This window comes from Petromyzon marinus, chromosome 30, assembly GCF_048934315.1.
Source record: "Petromyzon marinus isolate PM22_M1 ecotype Great Lakes invasive population chromosome 30, UKy_Petmar_22M1.pri1.0, whole genome shotgun sequence".
Classification (NCBI taxonomy): Eukaryota; Metazoa; Chordata; class Hyperoartia; order Petromyzontiformes; family Petromyzontidae; genus Petromyzon; species Petromyzon marinus.
In genome coordinates, this window is record NC_133696.1 from 8,497,286 (window position 1) to 8,519,340 (window position 22,055).

The 22,055-nt window shown below is 50.8% G+C and overlaps 1 protein-coding gene across 1 annotated transcript in view; it reads left to right on the top strand.

Moving 5' to 3' along the window:
* The window catches only part of GATA3 (GATA binding protein 3), a 19,996-nt gene extending 7,083 nt beyond the window's left edge, over nt 1-12,913 (top strand). Inside the window, exons 2-6 of the mRNA XM_032963422.2 lie at nt 1-391; nt 800-1,477; nt 7,254-7,399; nt 8,503-8,628; nt 9,650-12,913. The exon at nt 1-391 is cut by the window's left edge and continues 610 nt beyond it. Of these exons, the coding sequence (XP_032819313.2) occupies nt 76-391; nt 800-1,477; nt 7,254-7,399; nt 8,503-8,628; nt 9,650-10,168 (1,785 nt within the window). The 5' untranslated portion in view covers nt 1-75 and the 3' untranslated portion in view covers nt 10,169-12,913. The remainder of the gene's footprint in view (nt 392-799; nt 1,478-7,253; nt 7,400-8,502; nt 8,629-9,649) is intronic.
* Nucleotides 12,914-22,055: the final 9,142 nt, after the last annotated feature.

A 22,055-nucleotide genomic window follows, 5' to 3' on the forward strand; every position in this document is an offset into this window, starting at 1 on the left:
GACCAATCAACCACCGACCATCGACCAATCAACCACCGACCATCGACCACCGACCACCGTCCCTGCTGCCGAGCCATGGAGCTGAGCGCGGACCCCGCTCGCCCCTGGGTGCCGCACCACGTGGTGCTCACGGGGGACCAAGGCGGCGGAGGGGTGGACCCGGGAGTCGGGGTGGTGGGGGTAGGGTTTGTGGGGGGGCCCTCGCACCCCCACGCTCTCCCTGCCGCCGCCGCTGTTTCTTCTCACTGCTTCGTGGACGCGGCTCAGCTGCGGGGCTCCGAGGAGGCGGGTGACGCGTTCCTGGGGGGCGCTGAGCAGCGCCGCACCCCCGTCGGGGGGCTCCTCTTCCCCGCGGCGGCGGGGCATGGAGGTTACCGCACCCCCACGCACGGTAGGGGATCACCTACCGACACACCCCGACACGCGTACCGACACACCTCGACACGCATACCGATACACCCCGACACGCGTACCGATACACCCCGACACGCGTACCGATACACCCCGACACGCGTACCGACACACCCCGACACGCGTACCGACACACCCCGACACGCGTACCGACACACCCCGACACACGTACCGACACACCCCGACACGCGTACCGACAGCCTGGACACGGGCACCAGCACCCTGACACGGGTACCAACTCGAGTCGCGGGGTTTGTAACGCAGCGCGCTAACCACGCGCACACACAGACACACACCGACCCTCACACACCTACAAACACACCTGTGTCCCGTGACCCCAAAACCTACCCTGCGTACCCCGTCTGCGCCCCCCCCCCCGGCCCCCCAGTCCGCCAGGTGTGCCGGCCCCAGGTGCTGCATGGGGCCGCGCTGTCCACGTGGCTACAGGAGAATGGACGCGGCCTCTCCCCTCACAACGCATGGAGCGCCGCGCACGGAGCCTTCGCGAAGCCCGGAGGCCTCATTAACCACACGAGCAGCAGCACATCAGCAGCGGCATCAGCAGCAGCAGCAGCGGCGGCGGCAGCGGCGGCTCACGGAGGAATGTACGCAGGCGGTGGAGGTGGATCATCGCTATCTCATAGCCCCCTGGTCTACGGCTTCCCACCCACCCCGCCCAAAGACCCATCACCGCATCACCATCAGCAGCAGCACCAGCAGCATCAGCAGCAGCATCAGCAGCAGGGCCTCCACGTGGCGGCGGCGAGACGCGCGGACGAGTGCAAAGATTCGGAGGCGCTCAAACTGGAGTTGAACCCGGGTCACAGGAGCACCCATCATCACCATCCCATCGCCACGTACGCGGCGGCTTACCATCATCACCACCCTCACCATCCTCACCATCACCCCCACCATCACCACGCGCACCACCCGCTGGGAGAGGGCGCCCCCTCGCCGCACGGGGCCCTGGCCGCCCCCGCTCCCCTCTTCCACCCCGCGGACATCTACGGGGGGCCCGGATCGAGTTTCATCCCCAAATCAAGAAGCAAGAGCCGATCGGCCACGGGTAAGGGACGCGGACACCTGGGACCCTGGGGGGACCTGGGACACGGGGACCTGGGGAACGGGAATCTGGTACACGGGAGGACCTGGAACCTGAGACACGGGGACATGGGATATGGGGATCTGGGACCCTTGGGGGCACTGGGATACGGGGGGACCTGGGACACGGGGACCTGGGGAACGGGAACCTGGTACACGGGAGGACATGGAACCTGGGACATGGGATATGGGACACGGGGGGACCTGGGGAACTAGATGGAACTGGGGCACGAGGACCTGGGGGACACGGTGAAATGGGACGTGAGACTTGGGACCTGGACAGGGGACATGAGACCTGGGACTTGTAGATCTGGAATTTGTGAGTCGTGGAAACAAATGTTTGGAGAGAGATGCCGTCAGTGGATCATTTATTTTCCTGGATCAGATGGCACGAGGGTTCTGCATGGGATGAGTTGAGAGTTCTGTATTGGATGAGATGTGATCATGATGATGGTAATGATGAGAGATAATCAATTATGGTGGTGGTGGTGTTGGTGATAACACAAGATCAATGATGACGGTGATTATAAAAGACAACTATTGCGGATGATAATGCAAGATGATTGAAGAGGATGATGACGATGAATAATTGACAATGATCACGACGAACGATCCGTGGATGATGACGACGACGACGGTCGTGATGATTAATGATGACGAACACGAGAGTGTGTGATTGTAAAGACGGTGATAATGAACGGCCATTGATTATATTCACGACAGATATTTAACGATGATTAAATTCATGATAACGATGGTGGTGATGTTGAAAAAGAATTGCTGCTTCAGAAATATGACGAGATCTCATTGATGATAATAGATCAGGGGAAAACCCCTATTATTACATTTTGGTACTGGCAAAGGAGGTCTAATGATGTAGATGCTCACCCCGAGCCCTCATTACTTTGATAGTGCATTGTCTTTGAGCTGTGTGACGCCTTTTGGCGTTCTCTGGTCGAGCACCAATTGGGTCGAGGCTCAAAAGAAAGCCGTCCCTTGGTGTGGATCAATCAGTTTCAAGGACAATGGATATATTATCATAGTATGTTTTTTGTTTGCATTTTGACTGCAGGTATTGTGGTTAATGCAGACATGAATCTTTGTAAAAAGGTTTCAGCTTTATTGCCATAAAAAAGGGAAAAACCCTATTATTAGATCATTGATTATGATGATTATGACGCAGTGATTTGATTGATGATAATAATGAAATATAATTGACGATGATACATCATACTGACACATAATTCATTATAATTATAGATAATTTATGACAGATAAATAATTACCAAAATCAAAATATATGTTTACACTGGAGGAATCCGATGAGCTATAAAGCTCTCTTTTTCCACAGGTGTCCAGTATGATAATGGGAATTTATTATAATGAAAGATAACTGATGACGATAGATAATTATGATGAAAGATAATTGAAGGACGATAGATAATTAATGCGAGATAATGATTTAAGATAATCGATTATAGATCATTAATGCGAGATCATTCATGATAGATAATTAATGCGAGATAATTGACGATAGATAATTGATAATGATGGCTTGCGTGAGCAGTGCCTACGGCTCTCTACAGAGTCTCTGTGTGCTCAATGGTGATGCCACGAGGCGGCCGAGACGCGCGTTGCTCCCTGGCCGCACCACACGCGCTGCTGCTATCTCGCAAACGACGGAGCACTTGAATTTCGATTTAAAGCTTTGGTGACTGCAAGGACTCATCTTCTTTGGTTCTTTCGGTAAAGTCACGCAGAATGAGAATAAAATAATAAAATAACACAATAAAATTCTCACGACGTTTCGGCCACAACGCAAGCGGCCGAAACGTCGTGAGAATTTTTATTGTGTTATTTTGTTATTTTATTCTCGTTCTGCGTGACTTTACCGAGAGAACCAAAGAAGACGGAGCACTTGCCCCGCAACGACGGCTTGTCGAAGGCTATGCGGGGGACCTTTGTCAGTTGTCCTCGTGCCGTCCTCGTCGTGATCGTCGTCGTACGTCTCGCGTGATCGCCGCCCGTGTTGATCTCGTGGGCACGGACACACGGATGCGCGTGTGCCCGCGAAGGAGCTCTTTATCAACTAAACGGACATTTCCGATTGGGGGGGTGGGGGGGGGAAGGAAAATTGCGCGCCTCTTACGCCAATTTGGCCGTATATTTATTTATATGTTTTTGCTTTTAAAAACACGCACTTTTGTTTACATTAGATTGTTTTTTTCTCTCTCCAAATCAATCAAACGTTGTTGCTGGCTTGGTCGGTTATCAGGCTGACTGAGAGACGCCAGTTTTGCCAGATGGACAAATGCAGGCACCACGGATCCGGGTTAACTACAACCACGCTGCGTCCAGTTGCGGCGCTTACTTGGGCACGGTCATAATAACTTTAACCTCTGTGGACTACAACCACGCTGCGCCCTCTATCGCTTTTTAATTCATTCCGTGAAAGGTTGCCTTATTCTGTCTTCCCGGGATCCCTCCCTCTGGACTCTCCGCTGTGCCTCCTGAATCTGGCCGCCAGTCAAGTCGCTGCCTGCAGCGTCGTCCTCTGTGTCTCCTGCCCTCATCCCACCCACAACTATACTCCCTCCGCTCTTTTCAACTTAATTTTTTTTATCCGGTCACGCTTATCCAGTTTTCCAGGATATTCTACACGGGAGATCCGTGGTGCGTGAGCAGAGCAGCGACAAAACAAAGACAACAACATCTAATCAGCGTTGCCTCGCTTTATGCGGGTTCGGTTTGTGCTATTTCGCGTCTATGTGGCTCACTTATTTCTATACAAAATTGCGGTTTGAACTCACTCACATGCGGTTATGCGGTCGGACGTGTGACATCATTGTGTGTGTACTGTGTGTGTGTTCTATGTGTGTATGTACTATGTGTCTGTACTGTGTGTATACTGTGTGTGTGTACTGTGTTTGTACTGTGTGTGTGTTCTATGTGTGTGTGTGTACTGTGTGTCTGTACTGTGTGTGTGTACTGTGTTTGTACTGTGTGTGTGTTCTATGTGTGTATGTACTATGTGTCTGTACTGTGTGTATACTGTGTGTGTGTACTGTGTGTTTGTACTGTGTGTGTGTGTGTACTGTGTGTTTGTACTGTGTGTGTGTACTATGTCTGTACTGTGTGTATACTGTGTGTGTGTACTGTGTGTTTGTACTGTGTGTGTGTTCTATGTGTGTATGTACTATGTGTCTGTACTGTGTATATACTGTGTGTGTACTGTGTGTCTGTACTGTGTATATACTGTGTGTCTGTACTGTGTGTGTACTGTGTGTCTGTACTGTGTGTGTACTGTGTGTATACTGTGTGTACTCTGTTCGTGTGTACTGTGTGTGTCCTATGTGTGTGTACTGTGTCTGTACTGTGTATATACTGTGTGTCTGTACTGTGTGTGTACTGTGTGTGTACTGTGTGTACTCTGTTCGTGTGTACTGTGTGTGTGTCCTATGTGTGTGTACTGTGTGTCTGTACTGTGTGTGTACTGTGTCTGTACTGTGTGTGTGTACTGTGTGTGTACTGTGTGTCTGTACTGTGTGTGTGTGTACTGTGTGTTTGTACTGTGTGTGTGTTCTATGTGTGTATGTACTGTGTCTGTACTGTGTGTATACTGTGTGTGTGCTGTGTGTTTGTACTGTGTGTGTGTTCTATGTGTGTGTGTGTTCTATGTGTGTGTGTGTACTGTGTGTCTGTACTGTGTGTGTGTACTGTGTGTTTGTACTGTGTGTATGTTCTATATGTGTGTGTGTTCTATGTGTGTATGTACTATGTGTCTGTACTGTGTGTATACTGTGTGTGTGTACTGTGTGTTTGTACTGTGTGTGTGTACTATGTGTGTGTACTGTTTGTGTGTGTTTGTACTGTGTGTCTGTACTGTGTGTGTTTGTGTGTACTGTGTGTTTGTACTGTGTGTATGTTCTATGTGTGTGTACTATGTGTGTGTACTGTGTGTCTTTACTGTGTGTGTACTGTGTGTGTGTACTGTGTGTGTGTACTGTGTGTTTGTACTGTGTGTATGTTCTATGTGTGTGTACTATGTGTGTGTACTATGTGTGTGTACTGTGTGTCTGTACTGTGTGTGTGTGTGTACTATGTGTGTGTACTGTGTGTCTGTACTGTGTGCGGTATTCGGAAGGCAGCTCTCTCCTCGTGCCGTGCATTGTGGGTTGGGTGTCTGTGCGTTCATTATTCCTGTTTCCACACTTATATCATCATCAATCAGCAGTAGCCATGATCAATCCACTGCTGGATGAAGGCCGTATGAGGGCCGTCGCCATCTCTCTCTGTCTCTCATTGTTTTTATTTTGGCTGTTTCCGTTGGGCCTCCTTCCATTTATTGATTTATCTCTTGACATCTGAATAATAATTAGTATTATTACGTTTGGGAGCAGCACACGTCGCGAGAAGGGATGATGATGGATCGGCGGAGAAAAATAAAAATATATATATAACAATTATCATCATGATAATCCTGTATAGCAGATGAGTTGGGGATCCTGTTGCTGCGTTGAAAGTGGCGTAACAAGTACAACTAACAACAACAACCAAACTCGCTGCGAGTCAATGTGTGTATGTGTGTGGCCTTCGAAGTAAAATGTGTCGATAACAGGTGACGGTTCAAACCATGGTTATATGAAGAAAGGGCCACTGTGGAAGGGCCATTGCCTGAAACGTCGCCGATTATATATTTGGTTATCCATTTCATGACGTACACAGTGTGGTTATTGGCAGATGTGCTGAGTTATTTTAACGACAACAACAACAACGGAATGGCAGCCAGGAGCGATGATGGAGTTGGAGCGTGCGCTAGTGCTGAGTGGACTGTTAGAACGCACGGTGGTAGTGGTGACTTGGGAGAGGTCGCCATCCAGCAGTGGAGTGACCATGGCTGATGATGATGAGGATCGTGAGAGGCGGCAGTCACTTTGGAGTGGTCGCCATCCAGCAGTGGAGTGACCACGGCTGATGATGATGATGAAGATCGTGAGAGGCGACGGTGACTTTGGGGGAGGCCGTCATCCAGCAGTGGATTGACCATGGCTGATGATGATAATGTCGTGTAGCAAGGCGATGAGTTGGGGTTGTTGACAGACAGAGCGAGGAGTCTCCTGGCTAAGAGAAGAGCGGTAGATGAGGTGGGGGGGGGGGGGGTGCAGGAGGGAGCGACTTTCGTTCGTTCGTTCATTTTGTCGTTCAACTCCCACGCAGAACTCGGCCGCGATCGGTGACGATGTCAAGGAACGTTTCGTTCCGAACGAGGATCTGGGCTCACCCGTGCATCATTCTCGTGTCACTTGAGTGCAGTTTATTTACCGCAGCCGTTACGATGACGACGATGACATTCACAAGTATTGGCCCGTGGTGGTGATGACGATGATACGATCATGATGAGGATGTTGATGATAACCATTACCATGCGTGATGATGGTGGAGTGTAAGGTCATGATGATGATGATGATATGGGTTCTGAACCGTGATGGTCATCACGGTAAATGTGATGATGAGAGCGGTTCACCGTGGCAGAGACGACGACGACGAACCGCTACATAACTATGAACGCATTAGCTTATGACGCACGCACAAAAAAAAAGCCTGTTACCTTGTTCGTTCTAACACCTAAGAGTTGACAGGTGCGATGTCATCTAAGTGAACACGAGACTTCTTGCCGGTGAACACGTGCCACGAGACTCCGCCACCAATGAGCACGTGTCATACCTCCCCACTCCCGTCAGAGGGCCGTGAGTGTGTGAACTGCGGCGCGACCTCGACGCCGCTCTGGCGCAGGGACGGCACGGGCCACTACCTCTGCAACGCGTGCGGCCTCTACCACAAGATGAACGGGCAGAACCGGCCGCTCATCAAACCCAAGCGGCGCCTGGTGAGGGCGCGGCGCTGCATGTGTCTCTCACCGTGCGCGTGTGTGTGTCGTCACAAAGAGACGCAGAGACACGTGTGTGTGTGTCGTCACAAAGAGACGCAGAGACACGTGTGTGTGTGCGTCGTTACACACAGATACACGTGCGTGTGTGTGTGTGTCGTTACACAGAAACACGTGTGTGTGTCGTCACAAAGAGACGCAGAGACACGTGTGTGTGTCGTCACAAAGGGACATAGAGACACGTGTGTGTGTGTGTCGTTACACAGAAACACGTGTGTGTGTCGTCACAAAGAGACGCAGAGACACGTGTGTGTGTCGTCACAAAGGGACATAGAGACACGTGTGTGTGTGTCGTTACACAGAACACGTGTGTGTGTCGTCACAAAGAGACGCAGAGACACGTGTGTGTGTGTCGTTACACAGAAACACGTGTGTGTGTCGTCACAAAGAGACGCAGAGGCACGTGTGTGTGTGTCGTTACACACAGACACGTGTGTGTGTGTGCGTCGTTACACAGAGACACGTGTGTGTGTCGTCACAAAGGGACATAGAGACACGTGTGTGTGTGTCGTTACACAGAGACACGTGTGTGTGTCGTCAAAAAGAGACACAGAGGCACGTGTGTGTGTTGTTACACACAGACACGTGCGTGTGTGTGCGTCGTTACACAGAGACACGTGTGTGTCGTCACTAAGGGACATAGAGACACGTGCTTGTGTGTGTCACTCAGGGACACAGAGACACGTGTGTGTGTGTCGTCACAAAGAGACGCAGAGACACGTGTGTGTGTGTCGTCACACAGGGACATAGAGACACGCGTGCGTGTGTCGTCACACAGGGACAGAGACCAATAAGAGTGGCGAATATTTCAACCGTTTTGGAGCCTCTCCTAGATCCACTCAGCCTTAAACGAGTACCTGGTGCGGCGTGTAAACATCGCCACTCAGGAGATAAAAGTCGGCCGGCGGGCCGTAGTGTTGGCCACACACACCCCCTCGTGTGCCGTTTCGGCCTTCATTGGTGCTGCCCGCTAACAGCATTTGACCCCAAACGGTGTGTTGAAGACTACACGGGGGATCTTGGTCTGTGTTGTGTGCGTGAAGTCTGCCGCCAGGCGGTCCGGGACTGCTTGCGCCAACTGCCTGACGAGCACCACCACGCTGTGGAGACGGAACGCGCACGGGGACCCCGTGTGCAACGCGTGTGGACTCTACTTCAAACTCCACAACGTGCGTCGACACATACGCGCGTACACACATACAAGACACGGACAAATATCCCCCTTGTAGCCGGAAATACTTCTGGGACAAGTGCTGTTCGCAAGCGCCTATGAAGGCCGGCTTGACACGCGAGGGGGGTGCGTGACCAGCGCCACGCCATGACCGCCTTTGTCTCCCCAGTGGCGATGTTTTTATGCAGCCTACCAGGTACTAATTTGAGGCTGAGTCGACCTCGGGGAGGCCCTGAACCAGTTCACCTACATATAACAAAGACAAAGATCCCCCGTATAGCCTTAACAGACTGCAGGGGCAAGTGCTGTTAGCGAGCACCTATGAAGGCCGGCACGGCACACGAGAGGGTGGTTGGCCAGCACCACGCCCGGCCGCCTTTGTCTCCCCAGTGACGATGTTACCACACCACACCAAGTGCTCATTTGAGGCTAAGTCGACTTAGGCGAGGGCTCAGGAACGGTTCAGATAATCATCACCGGTGTTCACCGTGAGCGGGAATCGAACTCGGCTCTCCGGGTACATAGCCCAGCACACTAACCGCTACAATGCCGCTCCCCACACGTATATACGCATACTTAAATACACATATATATACAGACATAAATATCGATATAGACATCAAAAGTCAAATACAAAATCCGCCGTAAAGCCTTAACAGACTGAAGGAGCAAGTTCTGTTAGCATGCACCTCTAGACACAACGACATGTACACGCACATATAGCGTATAGAAATGAGACGTAATTTGCCACGTGATGTACATGATTGTTTCTGCTCACTTCACAGCGGTAAGTTGAAGAACAATCATCACGATAAATTGTAGCAGACGAAATACATACGACCCTTTGTTTGGCTATGGCAGGGTGGTGGAGGGTTTCACGAACACAAATTTGGCCGGATATTTTATTTGCGTGACCTAACCCAAAAATAATTTTCAACGATGAATCGAAATTCTGTCTGCGAAACAAAGCCGCTCGTTAAATCGCCAAATTTGATTAACTTGTTTGACTTCATTGACAGGTGAACCGACCACTCACCATGAAGAAGGAAGGAATTCAAACACGAAATCGCAAGATGTCCAGCAAGAGCAAAAAGATGAGGAGGAGTGGCGCTGACGGAGCCCTCAGTGACCCCGAAGATCTGATGATCAAGAACTACCATCACCATCAGCAGCAACAGCAACTCCATCACCACCACCAGCACCACCACCATCATCATCAGCAGCAACAGCAGCAGCAGCAGCAACAGCAGCTTCTCCAGCATCATCAACATCATCAGCATCATCTCCACCACCACCAGCATCATCACCAGCATCAGCAGCAGCATCATCAGCAGCAGCAGCAGATGGACAAAACATTGCCCGTGGGTGGGATGTCTCACCTGGGAGTGGGACACCTGGACACGGCGATGCACGGACACCTGGGCCACCTTGGGCAGCTGGGACAGCTGTCTCCGTTCGGTTCCCCCGTGGCTCACGCCCACGCGGGCCTACCCTTCGTGTCGCCACACCACGCCGGCATGATCACGGCCATGGGGTAGCGGTGGAGAAGACCGTAAGGGAGTACGTCTGTGCGTCTGTCTGTCTGTGTGTGTGTCCGTGTCTTTCTCTGTCTATCGACCTTTGTTTGTGTATCTGTCATTGTGTGTCCGTATGTCGGTATGTGTCTGTCCATCTTGTTCGTCTGCGTCTGTCCGTTTGCATGCCTGCCCCTACGTCAGTGAATCTGTCAGTCTGCGTGTTTCTCTGCGCATGTTTCTGTCTGTTTGTACGTCTATCAGTCTGTGTGTAAATCCATCTGTGTGTCAATCCATCTGTGTGTCAATCCATCTGTCGGTCTCAATGTCTGTCTGTCTGTACATAAGTCTCTGCGTGCGTTTGTACATCTGTGTGTCTTGGGCCGCTTTCTTCCGAAAGGAAAGTAACTCCTTCACCACCTTCTTCACCACATCACCATGACACTCCCATCACACGACCACCAGAGCCTGCAACATCACCATCACACCGCCATCACGGCGTGCAACATCACTACCGCTCTTCCATCACACCGCCATCAGACTGCACGCACAAATGCATCGGCACATTCGAGCTGCGTTATGTTCGCTCCGCTGTGTGTATCCCTCGAGGCGAGTCAGCTCGTCCTATGTGCCGGGTCAATCTTCCCAATCGCCCCCCCCCCCTTATTTCTTGTCCCCCCTTATCCCTGTCCCCCTAACCCTGCCCCCCCCCCCTTATCCCTGTCCTCCTAACCTTGCCCTCCCCTTATCCATGCCCCTCCTATCCCTGGGCCCCCCTTATCCCTACCCCCCCCCCTTTATCCCTGCCCCCCCTATCCCTGGGCCCCGTCCCCTCCACCCGTTTTCCGCACTCACCACTCACCCAGACATTTGTACACTTTGAAGCGTTATTTTATGCAACATAGTTCTTATTTAAACAACAAAAATATACTTTTTGGTTGAATCACCACAATTCAGTCATCATTATCGTTAAGTATCACTTATACCGATTGTTTCACGACGCAATTACAAAGTTAAATATATGTTTTACGTTAATATCGTATGAACTGCTACCCACTGTGGTGTTAAGGGGGTCTGCTGCATTGGACTTGCTATGCAGATTATCGCCCGTTCGATTCGATCTCCGGGCGCGGCAGGAGTTTAAGCGATGGGGCGGGTTCACGACAAAAAAAACCCCTCCTCCCACGCAACATCTTTGTTGTTATCCAGCAGTATTCCGTGGGTTCGCCCGCATGTTCAGTCGACCGGCAGCAGGTCTCGTGCGGTGGAGGGAAGCGTGGCCACTCCCGTGGAAAAGTCGACCACAGAGATGCCACTCTGGAGAGGGGACAGCAGGGCAGGGACTCGCTCCAACTCGGAGGACTCCCCTCTCGCCCGCATGAGTCGGCAAAACTAAATAACAAGAAGTGCCAATCTGTTTTCGAATTCGGTCAAATAAAAATAAATAAATAAAACATTCTCAATACATTTTTCAAGAACCTCGATGCACGTGAATATGTCAGAGATTGTAATCACTACCAAACGATACTCACCTAACGTGGTGGACACCGAGCGACACGGATAATTATCACGAAGTAAACAAAAAATAACAATGCCCCCCCCCCCCCCGATTGGTAACTTGTCGGGGCCTGCTAGGGGGATTGTTTAGAGGCAGGGCAATGGAAGGGGATTTTGGAGGGAGAAATGCAACGGGGAATGAGCGGGAGACGGAGGATGATTGACAGGGAGGCTGGGTTGGGATCCGTTGGAGTATGGAGCCATCCATTTAGTACGTACGCATGGAGGGGGAGGGGGGTTAATCCAAATGCGTTCGCTTGCGTATAGGGTGTCTACTGACAATGTACGTACGCATAGGAAACGGGGAGGGGGGGGGGGTGAAGCCTCGATAATTTGTCGACATTGGCCTTCAAAAGCTGAAGACACTGAAGACAGTTCAGTGTCTTCAGCTACCGGGAGAAGTGGGACTGTGGGAGAGGTGCCATTCGTGTGTCACCGTGTCCCCCTGACTGCAGCTATCACGCAGCTCAGCAAAATAAGTGGCCAAGGTACGCAACTGAATTATTTAATGCAGCCGGCGGTGGACTATCTCTTTGCTTAAACACGTTAATATTATTAATCCTTGATCGTTGCTGCGTGGATTAAATATCGGCCGTTCTATAGTATTCGGGGATGGGGGGGGGGTCAAGCGTACATACGCAAGTGGTGGGGGGTGTAAAAAGTCCGCGTGCGTACAGGGAGCGGGGGGAGGGGTCAAGTCTTGACAGATTTTTGCGTACCTCCTCAATGGATGGCTGGAGGGAAAGTGGAAGGACAAGGAACCTTCGAGTAAGGGGGCTAGAGGGATATATACAATGGGGGGGAGGGGGGGGGGGAGGTGGAAACGCGAGAGTTGGGGACGCTTGGAGCGAAGGAAATCCTTGAAGAGCGTGTCCAGTGCCCGGGGTGTCACCACAAATACCTGCGGTACATCGACTCCGTCACGAGGGAGTCCGTGAAGAGAGCCCCCTTGCTTTAGCCGAGGGCCTTCAGCTGGCAGTGTTGCGAGCAAGCAAGTCACAGGCCTACGGCTTTTACCTATTACGTGATGATAATAATATTAGTATTGTTGTTATTCGATTTGCTGCTGCTGCTGTTGTTGCTATATCAGCCCGTGAGCGCGATGGCTGTGATGTCTGTCCAGCTGTGTGCATTGCTACAGTATACGTTACAGTATGTATGCACTGCATTTTGTAAACTGCAATAGCCACATTAAAGTTGTTTGTATTCCTCGCTGGAGTTCGCGTGTGCTTCACTCGTGCTCGGTGCGCCTTGACTGCGTTAACATCGCCATTACACCATAACAGTGAGTGGTGCAACATCACATCACACTGCCATCATCACAGCGTGCAGCATCACATCAAACGGTGGCGAGATGTTAACTCCCTCGCCTGGTATGCAGTCAATTCGTGGGTTCGATCCCGACCCTGACCCCTGTTGTATATTTGGAGTTTGCGGTGTCTCTGTGGTCGCGTGGATTTGTCTCCGGTTCCCTCCGGGGTTTCCCTCCACATTTTAGAATAAACATCACACGTTTAGAGTGTTTGGCAGCTATACATTTCCACGTGGTGATAAGCCACTTCGTTGAGCTATCATTTGTGGCCAGCTATATAGCTCTTATGAAAACGTGCTATATATCTCAGTGGGCCTTACCTGATAAGATAGAAATGGTTTAATCGTTTCAGCCAGTGCTTTTTAAAACTTTACTGCAGCTTTGCACCCCTTTGATTCTCAATCGTAATTTTTTATGTTAATAAATACATAGAGGGTTTAATGAAACTAAGTAGTTGCACTCACGTGCCCGTGCTTAATTTGCGTTTCGATTATTTACCTTCGAAAAAAACATCTGGCCATCTCTCGCACCCCCAGAAAGGGCATCTCACATCCCGGCGGGGAGGGGGTGTACGTGCACTCCACGTGAAGAAGCACTGCTTGAAACTATCGTGCTATGTGTACGGGTGCACGGTGCAGTCCACTCGTAGACGGCAGTCAACCCCTCCTGCGGGTGGGTTGAAACTTCCCGACAGATCCCGCCTCTTCCCACTCGGCCACCGCTCCCTTGTGTGGCAAGCAGCCAGCCAGTGAGCCCCAAGTGTGCTGCCGACAATTTCCAAAGCTCTGGAATCCTCTATACTGTATATATGAGGACGCTTCCACAGCCAACTAATTGAGCGTCGCGCATACATCGATAAAAGTATAATGTTTCTCAATTTGAACCCGCGTTTGTTGTCGGCGTCAGATATTTATTTATCTGGCAACCCTTCTATAAAGCAGTGGATTATGTTGTGGCAGAGAGCTGCACGTGGACGATGACATTGCAGAACTACTTCTGAAAGGTCATTTCAATCGCGTCCTTATCCACACTCGGTGACGTCTCGGGCAATTTCCCTTCTTGCATATCACATACATCACATGCATGTTTGTTGAACACCTTTCACACCGTGCGTAGCCAACCGCGCTAAACGGAGGTCTGCTATTATGAAGAAGCGTCATTGCCCGAAACGTCGTCTCTGAAATATTTAGTTTTAAGGCCAGACTGCAGTACGATTGACACGTGTGTTGAGTTGGTGTTGTTGATGTTTAATGATGAAAGCCGGCTTGGTCAATAGCGGTGTTAACATATTTACTGACATAACGTGCGCTCTCAAAGTCCGGGATTTGGAACTCGCAGAATTCGCTCCTCCACTGTTTGGTGGGGGGTGGGGGGGGGGGGGCGCCACTTGAACGCTGGTTGTGTTCGTGATGCTGAAGATGCTGATGATCATGATGGAGGGCGATGGGGTTATTGGTCGGTAAGGAAGGGGTGGGGGGGGTGGAGGGGCGGGGGGAGTGCGGGTAGATGTTGCAGACGAGCTGGAGAGAGAGGGAGGGAGGAGGGAGAGGAAAGGGCTCCGTGAATGGAAGTCTTTGACAGAAACTTTTTGATTCCGTCCACACGGATCGCGTGTCCCCCCCTCCTGCTCCGTGTTTCCGGACAACCCATCTGTCCGCTGTCCACCAACCCCCCCCCCCCAAATTCCCCCCCCCCATCCCCCCCCCCCCACCCGCCCGTGCTATCCGATTGTACTATCGGGATCGTCGCGTACAACTCTAGCAGAGCAGTGCAACAAGCTCCGTATTGGAGAACGGCCCGCGGAATGGGATACCACAGAGTTACCTCTGAGGTCACCTTCTCCAAGTCACCTCTGGTCCACGCCGTCATGTGGGAAGCGCTTCTCCCGGCCACTGAGATTACTGCTCGTCGCATGCCACACCAACCCCGATGTGGGCACTGTATGCGTCCATAATAAAGGTTTTTGGGTTCGATAGCGGAAGTCTAAACGTGTATTACCTTTGAATCGCCGCACCTTTTGAGGAACGCCAGTGAACACATACATTTTACACGCTTAATGCGGAGTTTCAACCAATTTTCTGGTTTTAAGAAAAGTATCCACCCCATAGAGGTTAGTCAGTTTAACACGTAAGCTTTCGCGGACGAATATTATTCATAATAAAGGTTTGTGGGTTAGATCGCGTTAGTCTAAATGCGCATTACTTTTCTTAAAACCAGAAAATTTGTTGGATCTCCGCATCAGGCGTGTAAAATGTATGTCTTTACCTGGCGTTCCTCAAAAGGTGCGAAGATTCAAAGGTAATACACGTGGATATTTACGTAAACTAACCCAAAAACCGTTATCATGAATAATATTGGACGCGAAAGCCTACGTGTTAAAACGTACTGTGCGCACGTTGAACTTCTTTCGCGCCGTACATAGCCAACGGCGCTGATCGAAGGTGCGAAGGAAGTTTTAATTCCAAGGAGTGGAGCTGAGCCGCCTTTAGGTGGAGAACCGATTGCGCAATGTTTTTTTGTTAAGCCACTGATGTTCACCGGGCTGGAGTGGGTGGGTGGGTGTGTGTGGGGGGGGAGCGTTCGTGCCCCCACCAACAACCCCGCTCCACGCACCCCACTTCGATATGTGGCCCCCCAAAAAAAAAAACAACACTAAAATGCGGCGACTTGAAGGAGAGGGCCTTCATCCAGCAGTGGATCGATCGCGGTTGACGGCGATAATGATCTGGGGTGGGATGGGGTGGGGGGACGTGCCGCCTGGACCAGTCCTGGGTGCTCGCACACCAACCCAGAGCTTCTCTCACCACCTCCTCGTCTCAGAGTTCCACCTCCCCCACCGCTTCCCTCGTCTCAGCACCGCACCCCGCCCTGTCCCCGCCACCGCTCTCACATCGGGCTCAGCAGTGGGGCGATCTCCCTCGCCTGGTGTGGAGGAGGCCGTGGGTTCGATCCCGACCTTGAGGCGTGGATTTTTTTATTTTTTTTCCCTCCTCCTCCGGGTCCTCCGGTTATTTCCCCTCTCCACATTTCGAAGCACGCGTTTCGATGTGTTTGGATGCTATGCCAATGTCCACGAGACAAGCCGCTTCGGTGAGTTATCGTGTGTGGCCAGGTCGCTTGTGAAAAAAAAAGAGCTGAATAGCTCAGTGGGCAGTACCTGGTAAAAGATAAAATAGTAATATTAGTAAATCCCCTCTCTGTCACCCCCCCCCACATCACCTCTTCTTTGCCCACCGCCCACCTCACATCCCACCCTCTCCCCGTCTCTGAGTACTCCGAAGTCAAGTCAGACGCCACGCGTGTACAACAGAGACCGTGAGACCGTGTGCTGTCCTGCAGACCTGCGAGGAGTGTTTGTCCTCTCGCCCGTAAGCGTTATCCACACACTCCCTATTTGCTCCTCCTCCTCCTGCCATTAGCACGGTTGGCTACGTACGGAGAGAAAGACGTTCAACATACATACGTGGCAATTTAAACACGGTTTTTTTTATTGAACTGCCCAGACATCCCAACGTAGCTGGCAGGACCCTCCTGAATAGGAGTCTTGAGACTGAGTGAGGTTTGCCGCGGTAACGCGAATGAAATTTATTGAGAACGCGTGGCGTGCAATCCCCACTATCTGTGCGTTCACCTTGTCCAAGACACTCACTCACCGTTGCGCACTCTCTACCAGCGGAAGAATTCGTCCAATCACGTATCGCTGTGCGACTCGCAGATGGCAGTGAGGCGGCGCTAGTTCTCCGGTCACGTGGGCCCTTCACGTGGCGCACGCGGCAACGGTCGTGAGAGCGCCCGGCGGGCACGTGGAGGAGGAGGAGGATGTGGTGATGGTGGTGATGATGCGATACTCATCCCGCGGGCTCCGTGATGCGAGCTCATGTCACCACCGCCGCCGCCGTTGTTGTTGTTGTTCTTAGGGGCCATCCATTTAGTACGTACGCATGGAGGGGGTTAACCCAAATGCGTTCGCTTGCGTATGGGGGGTCTACTGACAACGTACGCATAGGAAACGGGGGGGGGGGGGGGGTGAAGCCTCGATAATAATTTGTCTACATTGGCCTTCAAATGAGCCACAGTTCAGTGTCTTCAGCTGTCAGACAACAAGTACTGCCGGGAGAAGTGGGACTGTGGGAGAGGTGTCACTCGTATGTCACCGTGCCCCTGACCGCAGCTATCACGCAGCTCAGCAAAATAAGTGGCCAGGGTACGCAACTTAATGATTTAATGCAGCCGGCGGTGGGCTATCTGTTTGCTTAAACACGTTAATATTATTCATCCTTGATCGTTTCTGTGTGGATTAAATATCGGCCGTTCTATAGGATTCGGGGATGGGGGGTGCGTCAAGTGTACGTACGCAGGTGGGGGGGGGGGTAAAAAGTCCGCGTGCGTACAGGGAGTGGGGGGAGGGGTCAGGTTTTGACAGATTATTGCGTACCTACACAATGGATGGGCCAAAATTCTGCGATGAGCAAGCACTGTGTAGGGGAGAGAAGCGGGTTTGGGGGGTGTGACTGTGTGTGGTTGTGTCTGTGTGTGTGACTGTGTGTGTGGTTGTGTGTGTGGTTGTGTGGTAGTGTAGCGGTTAACGCGCTGCGCTATGAACCCGGCGACCCAGGTTCGATTCCCGCTCACGGCCAACACCCAGTGACGATTATCTGGGCCGGTCGTGGGCCTCCCCTAGGTCGACTCGACCTCAAATGAGTTCCTGGTTCGGTGTGTAAACATCGCCACTGGGGATACAAAGGCGGCTGGGCGTGGTGCTGGCCACCCACCCCCTCGTGTACCGTTCCGGCCTTCATAGGTGCTCGCTAACAGCACTTGCCCCAACAGTCTGTGAGTGTGACTGTATCCGTGTGTGTGTGACTGTATCCGTGTGTGTGTGACCGTGTGTGTGTGACCGTGTGTGTGTGACCGTGTGTGTGTGACCGTGTGTGTGTGACCGTGTGTGTGTGACCGTGTGTGTGTGACCGTGTGTGTGTGACCGTGTGTGTGTGACCGTGTGTGTGTGACCGTGTGTGTGTGACCGTGTGTGTGTGTGACCGTGTGTGTGTGTGACCGTGTGTGTGTGTGACCGTGTGTGTGTGTGACCGTGTGTGTGTGTGACCGTGTGTGTGTGTGACCGTGTGTGTGTGTGACCGTGTATGTGTGACCGTATGTGTGACTGTGTCCGTGTGACTGAATGTGCGGAGTTCGATGCCTATTCACGGCCAACATCGGTGACGAATACATGAACCGGTTCTGGAGGCTCCCCCATAGACTAACTCAGCCTTAGATGAATACCTGGCGACATGCGTCAACGCATCCTCACTGGGAGACGAATGCGTCTGGACGTGGTGTTGGCCACACCGAACCCCCCTTTGTGCATCAACAGTATGTTGAAGGCTATACGGGGGACTTGTGTATTTATCTTTGTGAGCCGCGCTATGCTGGTTCGCGATAAGAAGCAGCAGGAGATGTCGCGATATAAGCGCGACACGGCGGCGCCGTGCGGTCGCGACGGGGCACCACGTGACACGATCGCCTAAATTGACCCGCGACTCAATATCATGAACTCATAAACTCGCCGTTCCCATGGCGGGGAAAGGTCCAGTTTCAGCATCGCACGCGTTACAAATCTTCCCGACGGCGCGACTCAACAGTGATTGTGGTGATCATGATGATGGTGGTGATGATGATTGCGATGATGGTAATGGTGGTGATGATGATTGTGATGATGGTGATGATGGTGGTGATGATGTTGGTGATGATGATGATGATTGCGGTGGTGGTGATGATGATTGCGGTGATGGTGATGATGATACATCCTTGTAAGGTTACATTCTACTGCAGTACAATAGTCACCCTCTATCTGTTGAATGTCTCTCTAGCTTCATTTGTACTTGTGTCCAGTCGAAAAATTATCTGCCCGAGACAAAGAAAAACTACTACAGGGAATTCTTTCTAGAGTTGAAGTTTTCGTGACTGCAGGGATCCATACTCTTTGGTTCTTTCGGTAAAGTCACGTGGGTATAAAAATAAAATAACAATAAGAGACGCCGATCAAAACCATCACGTTACCATACATAGCAGGCGTTACCAAAAAGATTGCCAAAATCTTAAACAAACACAAGATCCAGTTCCGATTCAGTACAGTACACAAAATACGTGGTCTAATCCCATCTGTGAAGGATGTCATTCCTGACATGCAATATCCTGGAGTCTACAAACTACGTTGCTCCTGTGGTGATTGTTACATTGGGGAAACGAAACGGCATGTGTCGGACCGTGTTCGCGAGCACAAGGCAGATCTGAAACACGGCAGGACTAATACCTCCGCCGTGGCTGACCATTGCTATAACGCTGTGGGCTCTCATGATATTGTTTATTTCCCAGGTGCTCTGCAAACCTTCCGGCTACTATCAAAGGTTTGTTCATGAAGCCATTCAGATATATATAAACACAGACATAACTTCAACCGAGAAGATGGATACAAATTGAGCAATCATTGGATAGATGTTATTAACCAGGTAAAATCTTAACCGCTTTATAGTGTTGCCTTCATATCCGCATCTCCAGCATTCTTCAGCCTCCTACTCCCAGCCCCGCTCGCTGCCCAGCCCCGGCTTTGTCGTCGTGCAGCACCCCACTCCCCCTACCCCCACCCTCTCTGTCTCTCCTCCCTGGCTCCGCCCCCCCCCCCCCTCTCTTACCTATAAGCCTCTTGATACAAGCAGCCCCCCTTTTGCCCACTTCAGCAATTGTTTCTTGCTGTGGTTGTCACACCTGATGACGGACGCTTGTGTTGCGCCCGAAACGTCGTGATTTAATTTATTTTATTTTATTTTTATACCTACGTGACTTTACCGAAAGAACCAAAGAGTAGGGACTTCTTTATTTAACATTATTTTATATTTCTCACGTAATGCAGTTGCTTTTTGTTTTTACTCCAATTTCTATTTTGCTTTATTGTTTCACAATATTTTATTTTTGTTTTTGTTATTTTGATGACCCAGGTCACTCTTGTAAATGACTCATCCTTGTCTCTTGAGTTCTCACCTGGATACACAAAATACACTTGAAAGTGGAAACTATATACTGTATATATCGCTTTCGCTCTGGGATATCCGTGTATCTCTATGGGTATCTACGTATCTCTATTGCTCCTCTATGTATATCTTTGTATCTCTCTGTGCATAGTCTCTAAGTGTCTCTATGCATCTCTATGTATCTCAATTGGTCTCTATGTATCTCTCGATATATATGTGGGTCTATGTATCTCTCGATGTTTGTGGGTCTACGTATCTCCATGTATTTGGGTCTATGTATCTGGATCTATATGGGTCTATGTATATTTTCGATATATATTTGGGTCTACGTATCTCCATGTATCTGGGTCTATGTATATGGATGTATATGGGTCCACGTATCTCTCGATGTTTGTGGGTCTACGTATCTCCATGTATCTGGGTCTATGTATCTGGATGTATATGGGTCTACGTATCTCTCGATATATATGGGTCCACGTATCTCCATGTATCTGGGTCTATGTATCTGGATGTATCTGGGTCTATGTATCTCGACGTGTATGGGTCTATGTCATGTTTGTGACCCAGGTCACTAGCAAATTGGACTCGGTCTGGTCTCTTCAGTTCTCACCACCTCGTTACACGAAATACGCTTGAGCAATAATACTACACCGTTGGTGATGTTGATGATGTGGGTACTATTGATGATGTTTGTGTTTATGATGATGGTGAGAGTGGTGGATCATGGTCTCATACATTCTCATCATCATCATCAGCCATGGTCAATCCACTGCTGGATGAAGGCCTCCCTAAGCACCCCAGCGCCTGCATACCGAGACAGATTTCGCCGCTCCATCTCCTGCTCGGTGGGCGTTCCATTGCTGAGCTCCAGACACAATGCACTGTTACTCAGGGGCAGTCGAGCAGAACACTTATTTGTGGACCCCGTCTGAGTGTGTTCACCAAGAAGGTGTTGATGCACACACACACACATGTGTATGTGTGTGTGCATCATAGCCATGGCAGCATCATTACAGCAGCAATAGCAGCATCGACCACTTTTCGTCTTTGCTTTTATCCGTGACTCAATGTCTCTCTCACCTCCTTCCCTCTCCCCTAATCCCCCCCCCCCCTGCTTACAAGCTCTCTTCACTAAAGCCCGGATCTCACCAGAAGGAATTTTAACTCAAATGTATTTTAAAAAGTCAAATTCTTCAGCGACACCCATGATTACAAGTCTTCGCTTTGATAATGTACGGACCGCAGTCAGTTTTAGAAACGTGCGTGTGTGTGTGTATGTCTGTATGTACGTGCCCTTGAAGGCCACTTCACATGGCCTTAAAGTGCACATAGCCTGGCACAAGCGCCATGGTGACGTTACTGCCACTTAGTGGCTAAGGGGGGGTTGATGTATCTATGTGTGTAAGTAAGAGAGCGGTAGCGCAGTGGTTAGCGCACTGCGCTATGAACCCAGCTGATCCGAGTTCGTTTGCCGCTCAGGGCCAATAGCAATATTTGAACCGGTTCTGGCCCTCCCCTAGGTCGACGCAAATTCAAATGAGCACCTGGTGCGGTGTGTAGAAATTGGCACGGGGAGACAAAGGCGGCCGGGAGTGGTACAGACACCCCCCCCCCCGTGTGTGTGGTGCTGGCCTTCATAGGTGATCAACAACTCCACAATGGAGATGTGGAATATCCACCTATGGCTCAGGGCAGGCGACAGAGTGAAAGCGCCGCCCGATGCTCGCGTTGAGAATGGAAACTTTCGTCTGCCAGGCAGTAAAAACAAACACAGCGATTTGGGGATTAAGGACGCCCGGAACTCGGAGATAGCAACCATAGCAGCCATACAGCACCAACAACAACAACAGCAGCCGTGAAGACTGGGGGCATGAGGAGACCTGGGAAGTTGGTGGTGGAGGTTGGGATCTGGGAGATCTGGGATGGTGAATGTTGGATCTGAGAATAAGAACCTTGGCCCGTGGAGCGAAGGGTTGTTGGATCATGTGGCCTGGGCGAAGGAAGATCTGGATGAGTG